Source organism: Crinia signifera, chromosome 19, assembly GCF_055691185.1.
Source record: "Crinia signifera chromosome 19, ASM5569118v1, whole genome shotgun sequence".
In the NCBI taxonomy this organism is placed as follows: Eukaryota; Metazoa; Chordata; class Amphibia; order Anura; family Myobatrachidae; genus Crinia; species Crinia signifera.
Window position 1 is genome coordinate 24383435 of NC_139226.1, and position 18421 is coordinate 24401855.

Genomic DNA, 18421 nt, shown 5'->3' on the forward strand with positions numbered 1-18421 from the left:
GTGGAAAAGTCTGTATACTGTGAGCAGCATGTTTCCAGTGATTTCCAGTCACTGACATGCTGGGACATGTAGCTATAGGGTGCCAAAAGTACAGTACATATAGGTTATACCCTCTTTTATTTGATTATTATTATAAGATATTACTGGATATTAAGTACTTTTTATCCTTGACATTCTCAGACACCAATTTTGAAAAAGGCACCACAGCATGCCGAAACGCTTGGATTTAGTGACGGTTTATATATATATATATATTTTTTTAAAACAAGGGTAATACAGTGCGTGTGCACACAGCAAGCCCCCATGCCCTATACCCAGGTCACATCTGGTATGGTTCACAAGTTGGTGTTCTTATTCTAAGTTTCACCTGAGACACAACATATATACTTTTTATTTGTGATCCCTGTGCTGTATTTGAGAGGAGGAGGACCTTAATTTGCTTATCTTCATCTGCTTATTTGAATTAAGTTTTCATACGATCTCACCATTATCCTTATTTGCATGTGTGTGGTGTCCATTATAGCCTATTGGGAACTTTGGAAAACCTGGAGTGGATCCCATCCAATTCCATCCAAATACTTACCTGGGGTTTAAGACTTTCTAAAAAGTGTCACATTTTGTTTTGCCTTTGATGCTTCCGATTCTATGCCATAATAAATGGGACCTGGTGAGGACTTCCCATCAGAATTTGATCTGAGGACCAGAGGAGATTCCATCATACTGATTGGACTTTATAGCTATAGAGCCAGTAAAGACCCATACACCCTGGGCGACTCAGCATGTTTGGGCAGCTTTCAGCTCAAAGCCGCCCAGTGTGTATGGTCCGGCGATGAGCGGTGAGCGCTGCTGCGCTATGCAAAGCCGTCCTCGCCAGGCAGGGGGGAAGCGGCTCAGTGTGTATGCACTGAGTGGCTTTCCCGCAGCGATGATAGCAATCATTGCTGTCCATACAAGCTGGCCAACATCACCCAGTGTGTATGGACCTTAAGAATGTTCTTGTTTTGTACCATTTTCTGCAGTTTGAATAATGGTACAATAACATCAGGCTGATGAGGGACAGAGCTCCTGTCACAGTCCTTTCCGGAAAAAGCTTGGGCACTCCTGCTTTTTTCCCGACACTCCCAGAAAATGGCCTGTAACAACACCCACAAGCTGGCTTTCTGTCAGTCAAATTACGAACGTCTTGGATTTGAGATGAGCGGTTCGGATTCATAAGAATCCAAACAGCTCCAAAGATCCAAGTCTGGCCGAGCCACTGCTTGGCTATTCCTGGAGGACTCGGATTGCTGAGTGAGGCCAAATGTCGGTCATGCCCCCAGTCCCTCGGTCTCTCTGAATACACAACATCTGTTCAATGCTGCTGAGCAGAGCAGGGAATGGCATTGGAAATCCCAACTTCCACCATACCCCACTGTGGGGCACTGCTGTGGAACAAATGGGAGGTATGCAGTTGAGAAACTGCTCATCCTGCACACTTAGCCTGCTCAATATGTGCGCATAGCGGCAAGGATTATGCACCCACTTCCGTGACTATCACATCTTGTGTACACCCAGCACTTCCCAATGGAAGCAGATTCATACACACACACACATGCCCGCAGGCAATCTAGACAAAACCCCCATGCTAGCTTAAGCAATAGTCTTGTTTCATTATTGTGGTCTTGATATACTGTATGACAGTGGTTCCCAAACTGTGTGCCTAGGCACCCTGGGGTACCTCAGGACACTTTCAGGGGTGCTTTGGGTTGGTGGACCAGGATCAATTCATATTATTTATAGTCAATGTACCAGGCAAAACCAGTCCTTGTGGCTGCCAATCATAAAATATGTGGACAAACAGAAGCAAATCCTGTCCCTCACCAGATAACTGTGACATAAAGTATACACACAATGTACTTCATTTAATATTTTTTTTCTGAATTTCTCGATAAGAAGCATTTGGCCTAGGGGTACCCCCAGTGGTGCAAGTAAAAAAATTTTCTTGGTGGTACTGATAGCCTCCACCAAAAATGGGCATGGTCATGTGTCATCAGGGGGCGTGGTCACACAAAGCTAGAGGAGTGACTAAATGACAATAGAGGCGTGGACACAGGAGACAGGGAATGAGAAACTGGGAATGACTGGGGGTGGGTTGGCTCTTGCTTGGGGGAGAGCCTGGCAGCTTGTGCTTACAATAGTGGAGCCTGCTCTTCATGCTGTCGGCGCTGCTGATGCCAGTCAGTGTGACAGGCTAAATCAGCAGCAGCCGGTAGCTGCATACAGCACCAATCATAACGCTGGGTGAGCGGGCTGCGGATGCATTATATTTAGACTTAAAATGAAAATAGAAATGACAGTGGATCAGGGGTAAGTGGTACTGCGTACCTGCAACATATTTCTTACAGGTACTCCGTACCACGCCGTACCCCCTTACTTGCAACACTGGGTACCCCTGCTGTATGAGAACAGCTCTATCATGGAAACTTTCAGTAAGGTTTAAAGGATTCAGTAAATTTACCCCTAGTGTATTACCTTTTTACTTAAGATTTTACTTAGATATAATCACCATGGCTTGAAGGAGAAGAGAACCCTAAGGGTATGCAGGAGAAAGGAGACCTGGGGGAGGATGTCTATTACTCCTTTGACACCTGGCTTAATAATATGTTTATGGCTTGCTACCTCGAGTCTTGGCTGGAGTCAGGGGCGAATCGGGATGGAAAACCAACCTGTGAAATTTCTGGAAGCCGCCTTCATGGAGGCGGGGACTGTTGAGGGAGTGGGGCCTGTTGAATTGGCAGGTTTTCTCCTCATTGGACACAGTTGGAGCTGTCCTGCAGTTGTGTCTGCAAATTTATGAAAATTCTAATTCAAAGCCATTCACTGGTGTCATAGGCGGGTTGAAAATGTAAAGTGGCCTCATTACATGCTCACATCTTCAGCCTGCCACTGTCTACCCCCTAACACTACTACATCCACACCACCCTTCTGTCACCTCTAACCTCTCCTGGACACAGGTGGTCCTACGAGCGCGCCGGCCCCACCAGGAATATTCCCTGTGGTTTCTATTGCCAATCCACCCCTGGCTAGAGTAGAGAGATAAGGTTATCAGTTATCATTTATCACCTGCTTCTTGGCCTCTTACAGACATCACAAGGGACAGTTTTAAACGCCTATGATAGCCTCTTTCATTTGAAGCAGAATGGACTGTATGTGCTGGTGTTTGGCTGCAAGGACATTGAGGTTTGGCTAGAAGTGACTCAGCCCCAGATGCCTTCTGATGCTCCATACTTTTATCAAGATGGGGGGTACTGCTTTGCCTTCAACCACACTTGCTTAATTGATTCATGCTGCCATTACCAACATATCTCTCTCCATTGAAATGGTTCACAACCAGACAGTGTTGACATACGAGTTGATGGAGAGCTCCTGGCACTTCTACTACTACTTACGGAGGACTCTATTTCAGGGTGGCCATCCCATATATCGATAATGTACAGTATGAAAGTTGATATTAATTACTAACTGGTGAAATCCAATAAGCTATCATTCTGACATTTCTAACAATACTAATGTACTGAGGCATTACATGCTTACAAACAATACTCTAAACAGAAATATAGCTTTTATTTCCAGTGTGTACAGTATAACAGTCATTGCTCCCAAATTATTAAAAACAAAAAAGTATATAGGTAGAACAACTTGCTCCCTACAAGAACAAGATTCCAAGAACATTGATAGAATATTTTAAATAAAATGGTTTCACCGTGTATCGAATGAGGATCTGAAATTTCTAAAATTGACTGGTTTGGAGCATATTGTAACCACTTAATGTCTGGGTGATCAGTATAGGAAACTATGTAAACAAGAAGTCTTCTGGGTGTTCAGATTCAGAATGAATTCTATAATTCCAAAAGGTTTTACAGACTCTGTGGAGTTAAATACCTTTTTTTTAGCATTATCTTGTTATATGTACATTCTATTTTTGTTAGACTATAATTATTTAAATACCATAATGATTAAAAATGACGATTGTCCTCCAAGTCTGATCATCTCTACCAGATTGACTGGGACCTCTTGACTTCTGACCTCTCTCTCTGTGAGCACTTTCTTTCATTTGCTGGGTGATTTGTTGGATTAGGTTGGAGTAGCTCTGGTGGCAAGGTGGCAACTTGTGGTACAAACCTTGTTGTGGCAGACAGGACTGGCTATTTGGTGGGCAGCAGGTATGCTCTCCATCACAGTGGCATTTTGGCTGTTAGCCTTGGTCCAGAGGCCTGTAACGCCATATTATTGGATGGGTCTTGAGGTCCGTTAGGGTGGAGAGTTTGTTTTTGACTGTGCACCATTTCTGGGATGTTTTAAGGCTACAGCGGTTGAGTTGTTAATTTCACTTAATAAGCTATTGGTCGGCTTTCCTGATTTTTGATCACCACCAGTTTTAGTTTATGTTATCATTAGAACTGATGATCTGTGTAACACCACTTACAATTATCTTTGTATTTATTTGTCGATTTGAGTGTTTTCAGGATAACATGTTATTATTAGGTGTTTTGGTAATGGTAACAAGATGGCTTCTGCCGCAAGAAGATTATGCAGTGTATCCATGTCCTCCCTTTAAGTCGCTGTAAGTGTCCTGGGATTTGTATTGCAATTCCTAAAAGAAATACAGATATATAGTGTTAAACCATACACACTACTGTATATTATACACACACACACACGTATCAGCACACACACACACACACGTATCAGCAAACACACATCATGGTGGCAACATTTCCCTAATCATTTATGTTGGTACTTGCTGAGCAGATACCAACTGCAGGTACCAACTTCCTCATTCTGAGGAAGCCGCTGACTCTACTTGTAGGTGGGGAAACGCGTCAAAATACCCGATCATTGACCGGCGGAGAACCTGAAAATTTCCCTAACTACCTCCAGATAAGGCTGCATTCCGGAGAGACGCCAGCAGCCGGGAAGAGTTTGAGGAGAAGCCCCCAGGCAACACTGGACTGATCTGACCCCTTAAAGTTACAGCAAAGCGGTTTTAAAGCCACAATTGTCATGGGTGGGTATTAAATTGCACACTACAAGCCTGATTGCTGTGTTAAAATAACAGAGATATCTATTTCCATAAAAATCAACTCCACTCTGCTGAGAGACCAAACGCTGCTGTGAGGGAGCAGTGAGTCTATGGACTTACATTACCATAAATTGTTTCTGAGTAATAAGACAATGTTGTGAGAGAACATTAGTCAAAGCTTAAACATCAATTCATCGGAAGATAACAACTTTTGCATATACAAATAACATTCTCCTTATCTTTCCCTCCGGCCAATAATCCAACTCAGTTGTGAGAGAACTGTTGCTATAAACTAACCCATGCATGCATATTGCCAAAAACAATCTGCTTTTTACTGCTCCTTATACCCCTTTCACATTGCACCTACTGTAATTACCGAGTACAAGCCGATTTCTTGCCGGTTCGATGTAAAAGGGGTTACTGGTTACAGCTAACCGATAGCAACACGGCAATCCGAACCGGGTTAAAAGCATAGTTCTTACCGGTTCATTACCGTGTTGCTGTGCAGTGTGAACGGGTTAAACAGGTCAAGCAGTCTATATATATCTTTCTTTTTTGGCAAATACTGTAAATATCTCACAGGAGATGCCGTCTTTGTGGGTCCTGGTGTATTCTATATCTATCTTGCTGCATTTACTGATCTTGGTTATACATTTTATTTGTAGCACTTTTAATACTCTTCTTCAATAAATATCAACTCCTAAATCTCAGATATTAATAATAGACTGTGGGGCAAATTCAGGATGGATTGCATACGCAGGTCGTGCAATAGCAGTGCAGAACAGTGAATGCCTCTACCTGACTGCTGATTGACAGGCAGCTGTGCTGGCAGGGAGGAACAGGGGGAAGGCTGGCATTTCTAGAAATGGGGCAAAATACCCATTTTCTGGAAGTGGCTAGGCCAAGGACTTGCAGCCTGAGTAAGGTTAAGGCCCCCATACACTGGGATGATTTGGCCCTGATGGGATGTGTCTGACATCCCATCAGATATGATCAAGGTCCCGTGCACATCAGACCGGAGTAGTCAGAGGTCGGACCTGCTTGCACGTCCAACTTCCTACTCAGATCCCCTCCCAGTGGCAGGAAACAGGTTTGCATGATGACACCAAAATGCTGGCTCCTTCTCAGTGACCTGGTGCTGCATTGTAACATTACATGCAGCACTCTGCTCCTGTCACTATGCAGGAGCTGACACTGCAACCACTGTAGTTTTTAGTGACATCCCACATCTCCAGGACCACCAAAGTGAAGAAAATGGAGGTTCGAGAGAAGGGATTGCAGCACAGTCCAAAATTCAGATTGTGGAGAAACCCCAGCTGCCAGTTGAGTCCCAGCCATCAATGTTGGCAGTTGAGTCCCAGCCACAACTGGGTTGGCAGTTTTTGTGACTCTCCTATTTGATTTGTTGACTGTGGTGAAGCCCCACCCCTTGAGCCGGTCACAAAGCCCTGCCTTTTTCTGTGAAGCCCCACCCCCTTTTTGTAAAGCCCTGAGTTGGCTGCACCAGGTGTCACAGGGGTGTGATGCCCCGGCCTCCACATTTCACTAATTTCTGAGACCAAGTAACCATTACTACAAGAACAAAAAAGTTTAGCAAAAGTATAGCCACGCCAAAAAAAGGCTTCTGCACTGTGTACCGTCTAGGGATACCAACCCCACATGCAAGCATACACAACAAAAAGATGGACACCTGTGCGCTGTCGGAGCTGGGGTTCGGGTAACAGCAGAGCCCCCCGGCACAGCACGCAGTGTACATACCGCAGGACTCTCCCTCGAGCCGGGCACACACCGCGCAGCAGCCACAGCCTGGTGCCCAGACCAACTCCACACACGCCGTTCGAGAAGAGGCTGCTGGGCAGGCAGCCAGGCACTCCAGGGTGCCACAAATACCTCTAGTGTAAACCTAATCACTACTTTACACTAGAGGTATTGTGTGGGAACCCCCAGCTTCACTGACCCTCAAAGCTCTGTTTCCATCTTAGAGCTTTCACCTTTTTTCTACAGCCCGGGCGAGCGGAGGTGTTAGAGGTTAAGTGGCAGCTGGATATTTTCTGTTTTTAATGCTTTTTTACTGTATTTTTTACAACTTTTTTAATGCTGTCTGGAATAAACTTCTCGTGTGAATCAAGTCTGGAGGGGGACTCTGAAGTAAAGAAACCTTTCAGGGAAAATAGGGCACCACCCTGAGGTGAGCTTGTATTTCATGGCAATTGGAGCACTTGATGATTTTAAAGATACCTTTACATGCATAGAGTGCCTGTGGCACAGGTCAGTTATATAAATAATACTTTATCCGTTTAAGAAGATTTAAGTGGATTCATTATTCATCGATTGTCTCTCTATCTTTCATTCCTCACGTGGGTACTTACCTGTGGAGAACCATCCATCAGATGAAAGACAGTGCACACGTGATCATTACTTTCCTTACTTTCAGAGTTTAGTGATATAATCCATATGTCAGGATTATGATGATGCTACTACTGTACATATAACATTGGCTATCTGGAAACACTCACCGTATATGTAGGCTCTTGCTTATCAGGATACCCCTAGAACAGGTAATAGACAGAGGAGTGTTATAGTATCTGTATAATATGTAGTATTTGATTCTAGATATATAAACTGATCAGTGGCGGAACGTGTGGGTGGTGGGCCCAGGTGCAAAATATGATTAGGCCCCCCATCCTCCACCCCGACCCAAGTATATAATATACAACATGGCAGTGGGTGACAGGGAGAGGAAGAGAATGACAGGGACAGGCATGGGGAGACACATGCAAAATGCTGACATGGAAAAGGTAGACAGGTGAAACGGTCAACGCCAGTTTTTCATGTTTTTATATGACAATGTTAACACCTGAACATGCGGACCCCCAATTGCACTATCACATGACTAGTACCACTACAGTTTTGCTCGCCACATGTTACCATTCTAGATCAATGTTAAAGTAGGACAGCCTTTCCATGTGTCAAACATTGCCATGCCGACCATTTGTTGACCTCCTGCATGTCGTCCTTTTGGCGTTGACCTATAGGCATAATGCAGACCTGATCGCTCAGCTTCAAATTTGCAGGCATGGTAATTATCGATAGACTGCGCATGCATACAGCCCATAGCACACATGCGGGAGGTCCTATACAAGTTGATTGACAGGAAGCCGGAGTTTGGGGTTGGTAACCGACCATTTTCTGGGAGTGTCAGGGAAAATGCAGGCGTGGCCTGAGCTCCACCCCCGATCAGCCTGATTCTATCGCAGCCACCGAGTAAGTCCTGGGCTACGCACAGACTGCACACACTGGAAATATTAATGAATGGTGAGTGATGGTGAATGGATTCACAGCGAATCATGGATCCATCCACAGGGCTGTCATCTGGATTACCCATAGTGTCCCTTATGCTGTCTATGTGGATGGATAGATACATATTAATACTAATTCAATTGTTTTGCATTTAATGACACATTACATATACTGTATCAGCAATTCCCGAGTGATCCCATAGAATATATACTGTACAATTTCCGGACACATTAGTTTTATACTCACCACTGTAGCAGCCTGTACATTGTAATACTCTGGGGCGTCCCTCTTATATGATGTCACTGTTGGTAATTAGAAATACTTAGATGCATTTACATTGGTTATCATGTAGGATATTACTGTATTATGCAGCTCTACTGATGCTACTGTAAGTGACTTGTCAAATTAATATACTGTCATTTTATTTAGAAAACCATCTTATATCCAGATTTACCAGAGATGGTTGTGTTTTGGGGACTGTCCCGCTTTCCCAACCATGAGCAGCAGTGTCCCATGGGAAGGGGTATGATGGCAGCTGGATGCCCCCTGTCCTTTCCTGCAATCAGTGGTGAATGTGTCAGGAGACAGAGGGTCTGGGGGCATGAGCAGCTCCCAGAGATGGCCAAGCCCCCATAGTGAAGCCACACCCCTAGTGTTGAGACCACGCCCTTTTTGGTCCCATGCAGACTACAGCAGCCAGATTATTGGGAGGTATGTCATCAACCACTACTATGTCCACAGTGAGTATGTCGACATGACAATGCTGATGCCAGGTCCCAACATGGGTGTAATGTTACCAGGACCGGTGTAAGGCATCTCAGCACCCTAGGAAAAACTGCACCCTACTGCCACCCCCTCCGCCCCGCCCATACTGCCACCAATAACCATTTTCCAACCCCTTAATGCATATTTGCCTAACATTCTGGAGTGGCAGGAAGTCTACCAAAAATTGAGTGGTCCACCCAGCCCCAGGAAGGTGGGCAAGACCCCTGCTTTCCCTGGAGGCCACCCAGCACCCTCCCTTTTGCCACTCATAACAGAGTAGGCAGAGAGAGGGCAACAACATAGGGAAGTATGCCTCAAGAGAAAGTATGGAGGTGAGGTCTTAGAAGTTCCACAGGTGCCACCTGCATTAAGTACAACAAGGATCCTCACAGACATCATTGATTTTTTTATAGGCAGACTTGGTGACGCCCACCAGATCCTGTGCCCTAGGTAGCTGCCTAAAGCTGCCTAATGGTAGAGCCGGCCCTGAATGTTATTTATACAGCAGTGTGACAGTCTGGTTGTTAGACAATAGTAACACAATATACACACATAACAAACGTACGACACATATGCTCTGTTCACATTACACAGTTATATACTAACGCTCATCCAATGACATGTATATTGTACTTCTCAACCATTACCTGTCTGCTCCTGTCTCAGGGGAAGGACACATCTCTTATACAGCAGAAAGGTTGCACTAACAATCAGCACAACCCCCAGGACTGTCCCAAAGATGACTCCAGCTATCCCTCCGACTCCGAGCCCAGCACCTGTGCAATACATGGATGTCTGTTCTTAGAATATTTTAGAAAGTACAATAAAGTATACAGGAATACAATAAATAAAATCAGCAGCGGCTCCTACCTGTGTGGGGAGGGGGCTGCCTGGTGTGGGGGAGCAGAAGAGAACCCCCGCCTCTGGCCATGCCCTGGTGCCTGGCAGCTGCATAGTGAAAACTCTTGGCTTCTATTTAGTGCATTGGCTGCAGCCCACAGAAGCCAACTTGGGCTGACGATGAGGCAGGGAGTGTTGTCCTACAGGATGCCAGCTCTTTACTAATTACAGCCCAGTCTGGCAGGCCCAGGTGGATGGAACATCTCCAAATGGGACCACCTGTCCTGCAGGTACATACCCTCCAACTGTACTGATTTAGCCGGTACAGTACCATATTTAACGGTCTGTACCAGCCATAAGCGCCGATTCTGTGGGTGCTGAAGGGCTTGAGCACCCACGGAAATTCAGGAGCACCCACTGCCGGTTGCCCTCCAAGTCCCACTGGCCAGTGCAGCCCTGCTGAATCTTTAGTTCAGGGCTGGTCAATAGATCGATCGCAGAGCTTCCCATGGAAACAGCCACTGAAACCTCTGAGAGACTGTCAGAGGCTTCAGCGTTCCCAGGCATGCAGTGCGCGGATGCACGATGATGTCACCCATGCACCGCGAGTGAGGAACCATGATGCTCGGCATCACACTAGAACGCCTGCATCCTCTGCAGGGGTTGTTATTATGCGGGTTGGCACCATCAGTTACGGCGTCTGCCCCCCAGTACCTCTCGTCTGCCTGCCCGCCTGTGTCTTCTGTCGTCTGCCTGCCTGCCTCTGCTTCATGATGTCCAAGAGCAATACAGCAGGTGGCTGAAAGAAGTGTCTGCTGCTAGTGTCAGCCCGGGATGGACAGAGAGAAAATTGGCAAGGTGAGGGGGCAAGGAGGCATATGGTTGTGCTGGGTTTCTCCACAGTCCACAGCAGGGAATATTTTATATGTGGTGGGAGGGGGACTCCTCACAAGGGTAACTACATTCCATTTGCTGACTGTGATGGAGTTTTGTGCCCCCCCCCCTTAATAAATATATATATATATATATATATATATATATAGAGGTAGAGGTGTAGGCCTGGCACTCCTCCAGCAGTACAGGTAACCCAGGTGCCTTCAGGAACAACAGAAGTACAGGATGGATAGTGAAGAGACAACAGCGGCACTTGAAAAAATATATTTTCAGCAAAAAAAAAGCTTCCAACTTTTCGGGGTATGCGACACCCCTTTGTCAAGGTTGCACGTATAACCTTGACAAAGGGGTGTCGCATACCCCGAAACGTTGGAAGCTTTTTTTTGCTGAAAATATATTTTTTCAAAAAATCCCCAGAGTGCCGCTGTTGTCTCTTCACTATCCTATATATATATATATATATATATATATATATATATATATATACACAGCAGTGGATGGGCAGTGGCACTCAGGAGACTTCAAACGTGAAATAACGAGTTTAATGTAAAACTGCTGACATCTCAATGCCGACATTTCGGGGTCAGACAAGCCCCGTTTTATTTTTTTAAGTGACACAAAACTCCATTACAGGCAGCAACTGGAATGTACTTACACTTGTGAGTAGACCCCCTCCCACCGCATAACCGAATTTTGTACAAACAGTAGATCCCGGGTTACAAAAGTCTGGCCACCCCTGCTTTAGTTTATAAAACAAATCATACCCGCCACGGCCGCCATACTTCCGCCCTGTGCAGTCCACGCCCCACGCACTCTTACATGTCCTGCGTCATGCTCACCCGCCTGGTGCCTTTGCCGACGCCAACCACCTCCCCCTCTCTCTCCTCCGCGCGCGATCAGTCACACAGCGCGCCTGGCCTGCCACCTGCTGCAGCCTGCGAGGAGGTCTGGAGCCCAGTCTGGAGACGGCAGCTTACCCGGTCCCCAACAAACAGAGACACAGAGTAGTAGCCTGGCTGGCAGAAGCAGGACCGCCCAGCCCCGGCAGATTCTAACTAGTGAGTGACTGTCAGGCAATAAATATCTGCTCAGGCCCAAAAATATCTTTATCAACAGTTATCTGTGCATCATTTGTCATCCTCAGCCTCAGCATGAGAAATGATGCACAGATTACTGCTGATAAAGTCTTTATCCTTTGTAATAAAATATGTGGCACAAGGTGTGTGGTCCATTTACTCTTTCCTAGCATTTGTTTTCACCATATGATGTCCGGTATGAGCTGCAAACTCCATACAGCACTGTGGACAATGCCAATGCTTTCCAAGTAACGGACACAACTCCTGTTAGATACATATATGCAGATATCCTGGTGGCATGTCCTGTTGTCAGACTACAGTTTACGTGTGCAGCACACTTTCAGTCACACTAACCATACAGCAAAAGTTGTCATACTAACTGTATTGATCCCCTTCCATCATATTAACTGACAGACTAATACTGAATCATTTTGATGGCATTGATTACTTTCAATACATTTCATGGTGTGTACTGTTACATTGTGTTGTAATGTGTAAAAAGGGGGACTCTGTTGCCGTAATTTGAATATTGGAGACAAATGTGCTGCGTAATATAACTTAGTATTATTTTGTGGCCACGTCCCTTCCTCATTAAGCCACTCCCCTATAGTTTTGGCTTGAGAACCCACCGGCAAAACAATAAATCGGCACCTATGGTACCGGCTAAATCAGAGTGTACCGATTGTTCCGCTTTTTCAAAGATTCAGACGGCTCCTCCTTTTATTGCATTACGGACACGGAGCAGAATGAAAGGATCATTCTCCGGCACGGCGGCACCCTGGCACCCTCTCCGTTCCCTGGGGTGCATTGCAGCAGGTCCCAGCAGCGTACGCCACGTCATGACATCACGCAGCATGCACCGTATCATGGCGTCACGCAGCCCGTGGACCTTCCTGCTCTGGAGAGATGGGACGTGACAGGGAGCGTTAATTTGTATGTATATAATATAAGGGGAGTGTTGCGAGTGTTAAAATGCCCAGTACGCATTCGGAAAGGGGGGTGTGGGCACGCCCCTTTACCAATGGACAAGCCCCCTTTACCATTGGTCACGCACCCTTTCCAAATGTGTACCGATTTATATCATTCATATGTTGGAGGGTATGCAGGTGACTGACAGGTAGCACTTCCAATAAGAAATCTCTGCCAGCCTCAGTGTACCAGGGCAGTCATGGCTCACTGCAGTGGCGGGGTTTACTGGGTGTCTGCAGTCCTGCCCTCCATAGATTAATTCAGCGGGATGCAGTCATTTGGTCTACAGAATGATGGTCGACAGTCATTAGGTCGACACCATTAGGTCGATATGGGTAAAGGACGACATGGGTCTAGATCGACATAGGAAAAGCTTGACATGGGTCTAGGTCCAAACGTCATTAGTTTGACAGGTCATTAGTTCGACAGGTCATTAGTTCAACAATGTCTAGGTCGACAGTCATAAGGTGGACATAGGGTTTTTCAATGTTCTTTGAGCCGATGTGCCGACAGGCGGTATTTCATGCCCTACCATCCACTAGGGTGTGGTGGGGGAGTAAAATAGTGTGCCGAGCATAGTGAGCGCAGAGAGCGATGCAAGGGGATGCGGTGCACTTGAAACTGTGTCCATGTCGACTGTGTTGACAGTCAGGTAAAAAAAAAAAACAGTGAAAAACCCCATGTCGACCTTTTCACTGTCGACCTAGACATTGTCGAACTAATGACCTGTCCAACTAACAACCTGTCGAACTAATGACCTTTCGACCTAGAACCATGTCGACCTTTTCCAATGTCGACCTAGACCCATGTTGACCTTTTCCCATGTCGATCTAATGGTGTCGACCTAATGACTGTCGACCATCATGCTGTAGACCAAACGATCCCAACCCAAATTCAGCCACTGAATACAGTTCTGTAAGATAATACACAGCGATATCACCCATATTTCTCTATATATCGATTATTGTTCTACTGTATTTCACATGATATGAAGAAGAAGTGGGACAATGATCAATGTCCCGGCTCTTCCCTCGGCTTAAAGAATTCCTACAGTAACTCTTAATCTTAGTACACAACCTACAGTCACAGTTTCAATATTGGTTTGTTTTATCATATACCAATGAATAAGCATGTTTGATGATGGAGGCCCGTTTATGAGCTGGATGGATCTTAGATCACTAGACTGAGGAAGATTGGGCTTATTCAGTGCACAGCACCATGGGGATATGTGTTTGTGGTTATCCTAGCTGGGGTGTGGTTAGGGATAAGAAATATACATTTTCCTATGGTGACCTTGTGCATGTCAAACTCTATTCGGCTGCACATTATAGAGAAGGAGGGGGCATTATTTGTAAGCGGCACTACTCTGGGCAATATGAATAAGGGCCACCACTCCAGAATAATGGGCACTACTCTGAACATTGGGGCTGATTCTGGTTGACTCGGTAAGCTGCAAACATCGAGCGCCAGAGACCCCAGGCTGATGAAAACTGAAGACACGTATCCTTGAATGTGTCCAGTGCAGGATAAATCATTAAAAGTCAGTGGAAGCTGTCTATTATATGCGTGTTCCTGGAGGAAGATGGGGCGGGCAGCTGACGGCGTGTGAAGTCAGCCGCCCACCGGCGGCACACATCGGTCCGTCTACATTCCCATAAGAATGCCCAGTGTTTTCATGGGAAAGACCATGAAAGAACTGGGCGTTCCCATGTGCGAAACCCGACCCTGCCACATCCGCCCCCGGCCCGCACTGTTCCTTGCGAACAGCTCGCAAGTTCCCAAAACCATTTGTAAAGAGGACCTGCAGATGCACATAAAAGACCATGTGAGTGCGCAGTCCCCCAACCATCGGAACTGGGCCAAATTCACCCCATTCCAAAGGGACTAGAATGATCCCCATTATGTATAACCTGCACTACTCTGGCCATTATAAATAATGGGCACTATCATAGATGTTGTGCACATGCACAGAGCTGGCATTATGTGGAACAGGCACTAATCTGAGTATCCTGTGGAAGCGGCACTAGGCTTCAACTAAAACTATCAAGAATGATGACCGATAATAGTGATCCGAAGCTGCGTCCTCAGTCACTTTCCTGCGACTGTGCAATTCCATCCAATCATGAATTGGCTTAAAGTAAGAAAAAGTAAGTAGCTGTAACCATGTTGTACTGCAGGGGAGAGATTTAGATGTTATGGGGGTGTGTCCAAACTGTGATGTAAATTCAGTGTACAGTATAAATAAAGCTTTTCAATATTTGTCAGTTACATAAAGAAAGTAGCCAATAGTCACCCAGCATACAATAATAATAATAATAATAATAATAATAATAATAATAATAATAATATATACAGTATATTGCACCGCTTGCTTTGTTTTGTCCAGGTACAGCTACTGTACGTGCTTTTTTAAATTTTATTCCCAAATCATTCAGCTTATCTGCAAGAAGTGCATTTTAAATCTTTATATAGATTGTATATCGCAAGTGCACAGAGTAGACATATGGGGGAGACCGGAGAGTGTTTGAAGTGCAGAATGAGCAATGCAAAATACTTTCACTGTTTTTGGTCTTGCTCTAAGATCCTGAAATTTTGGCGCAAGATAATGGCATATATTAAAAATATATGTTCAACAAACGTCCCTCTGGATCCTCTGGCATGTATTTGTATTAATTTCAAAAAGTGGTCTATTCCCCCTCCATTCTCGGCTACCATATCCTTCCTCACAATAACGTTTACGATGGCTAAGAAACAAATTCTGACCCACTGGACAGTCAGAACAGCACCAACTCTGAACGAACTAAAAGATAGACTATTCCAAATCCTCCTCTTTGATATGAGAGCGACCATCCAATCGCCTCATTATACAATGGGTAAGCTGATGCTGAAATGGGGAATATTCATCGAATCCCTTCCTTCAACCCAAAAACTACAGATATTATCCTCATTACCCCATACTAATACGACTCACACATCCCAGCATCCATGATGTTTAACTTCAATAGTTCATAATATAACACTACTCCAACTACTCCCTCAACCCCCTCAGATCTCGTGTTAGGTTTAGTAGTAGTAGTACGTTTATTTATAAGGCGCCACAAAGTGTCCGCAGCGCCATACATAGCAAACAAAAAACAAATGACAATGTAACGTACAGGGTGTGTTGATAAAATACAGCATAAATAGGGGTATAGCTGGTAGAACTAAAATCAGCATCAGTTCTGAAGTAGGTGTCGAAATTGTCGAGGAGACTGAAGATGAAGTAGAGGAAGGGAAGAACAGGACAGGAGCACAGGTGAGGTAAAGTGGTAGAGTGAGTACGTGAGGAAGGAGGGCCCTACTCATAAGAGTTAAAATACTAAAAATAGGTGGGTGGACGAACGAAAAACAATAGGATAAGTAGGAACGGATGGGAACGGAGGCAGGATAGGAGGATCAAAAGAGGTTAGGAGGAGGAGGGATAGGCTAGTCGAAAAAAGTGGGTTTTGAGGGAGCGTTTAAAGGAGGTAAGGGAATCAGAAAGCCTGATGGGTGGCGGGAGGTTGTTCCAGTGCAGGGGGGCAGCGTGAGAGAAGTCTTGGACACGGGAGTGGGAGGAGGTGATTAGGTGAGAGGTCAGTCGGCGGTCAGCGATGGAGCGAAGAGGACGGGAGGGAGTGTGGATAGAGGTTTACTGATACAAGTGCCTTTTCTCCGCATAATTGCCTCTCCCAGAGGCCAATTTAATTGGGACCTTATCTCACTCATGGATGCCAGAAGACAAAAGAAAACAGAAGATCCTAAGCTTCCCCAACACCCCCACAACTTTCATGATCTCCTCCCCTTCTGGAAAGACTAATCCCCCCCCCCCCTTTTCCTGGTGTCTCCTGTCTTTTCTTTAATGTTTTATAGTTCTTAAGGTTATTCAGAATTGTCACAAATATGGTGATATTGCTGGAGTAACGGTTCAGTTGCAAGCTTAATTTGATAAGTTCTAGCCTTCTCCATGGATCTCTACATAACTTAATAACCATGGTGATATTGCCTTAACTGTTATACCAAATGTTTAAGTGATCAAAAGCCATGGGAGACGATCTTTAACCCATATACTATTTGTTCACAATTTCTATATGTAACCTGCCGTAATTTTTGAAAAAAAATAAAAATATTCCCAAATCATAATCAGACCCAGTAGTTGCTTACAGAAAGCCCATTTCTGGTCATGTGTCTATGCATGGTGTGATGCATGCACAGCCTCCACGTACCCATATGAGCCATGATCTGCGGGATATAGGTAATATCAGGACACAGAGGCAGAAATGCTACTATAGGTCACCCTGTATCAGTGTCGCTCCCGGTCTAGGCTGAAACAGTGTGGCCTAAACAGTGGGGAAACTATACATTTTTGCTCCCCCAAGCCAAAAAAATGTTAGGTGCCCCCTTCTCCATAATGCCCCTTACACTATACTCCGCACATCGTAATACCCCTTACACTATATGCTTCATATCATAATGCACCTCATACTATACGCCACACACTGTAATGCCACTCACATTATACTCCGCACATAGTAATACCCCTTACACCAGAGTGTGGTTCGTGACCCAATGGGGTCGCGGGTGCTCAACTGCTCTGATACCCATCCCCGATTAGGCACCCCAACACCACCACTCAGGTGTCCATCTGCAGGTGAAGTGACCCCGCTGCTCTTTGGCAAATGGGTGTGGGTACAATGAAGAGGTGCTTATACTCTCATTTGGGGTGGTAAGGCTGTCTACAGGGGCAGCCATTATATGGAACATATTGACAGCACTAATCCCTCCCTTCTTCACACCACAACTGCCTCCCTGCTCCGCACCACTGCTCCCGCCCTACCTATCTATTCTGCGCCATCAATCCCATCCTCCCTCCCTGCTATGCACCACCACTCCAACCCTCCCTCCCTGCACCAATACTACAACTCTCACTTTCTGCTCTGCACCACTACTCCAACCCTCCCTCCATGCTCAGCAATAAAACTCCCTCCCTGCTCCACACCACTATCCCACCCTCTCTGCTCTGCACTACAACCACTCTCGCTGCTCCGCACCACAACTCCATCCCTGATCCGCACCAGTAGTCCAACCCTACCTATCTACTCCACACCACCACTCCCATCCCCTCTCCCTGCTCTGCATTACCTCTCCCACCCTCCCTGATCCATTCCACAACTCCCTCCATGCTCAGCCCCACTACTGTGCTTGATGGGGAGGTGGCCCCAAGAGACTTCCGTGTAAGGGGCCACAAGATTTCTGTTGGCGGCCCTGTTGACTCTGCTCAAGCTACTGCAGACAAAACACATATGGAAGTAATAAAAGGCATTTTGTGTTGTTACATTCTAAATTAGCACATACTACACTGCTGGTGTGGGAGGATGGTGTATCCACTATTATTTAATGTGGCACTTAATTAAAGTTTACTTTAAAAAATATATATACTCCCAAAATGGATTATAAATGCAGCAATACTGTATGTAGTCATTTACTTATACACAGT

At 45.5% G+C, this 18421-nt stretch overlaps 1 protein-coding gene across 1 annotated transcript in view; it reads right to left on the reverse strand.

Moving 5' to 3' along the window:
- Positions 1-3619: 3619 nt before the first annotated feature.
- LOC146042239 (cell adhesion molecule CEACAM7-like) overlaps positions 3620-18421 on the reverse strand; it is a 34484-nt gene continuing 19682 nt past the window's right edge. Inside the window, exons 4-7 of the mRNA XM_083162160.1 lie at positions 9775-9903; positions 8609-8664; positions 7579-7611; positions 3620-4633 (exon numbers count right to left, since the gene is read on the reverse strand). Of these exons, the coding sequence (XP_083018286.1) occupies positions 4568-4633; positions 7579-7611; positions 8609-8664; positions 9775-9903 (284 nt within the window). The 3' untranslated portion in view covers positions 3620-4567. The remainder of the gene's footprint in view (positions 4634-7578; positions 7612-8608; positions 8665-9774; positions 9904-18421) is intronic.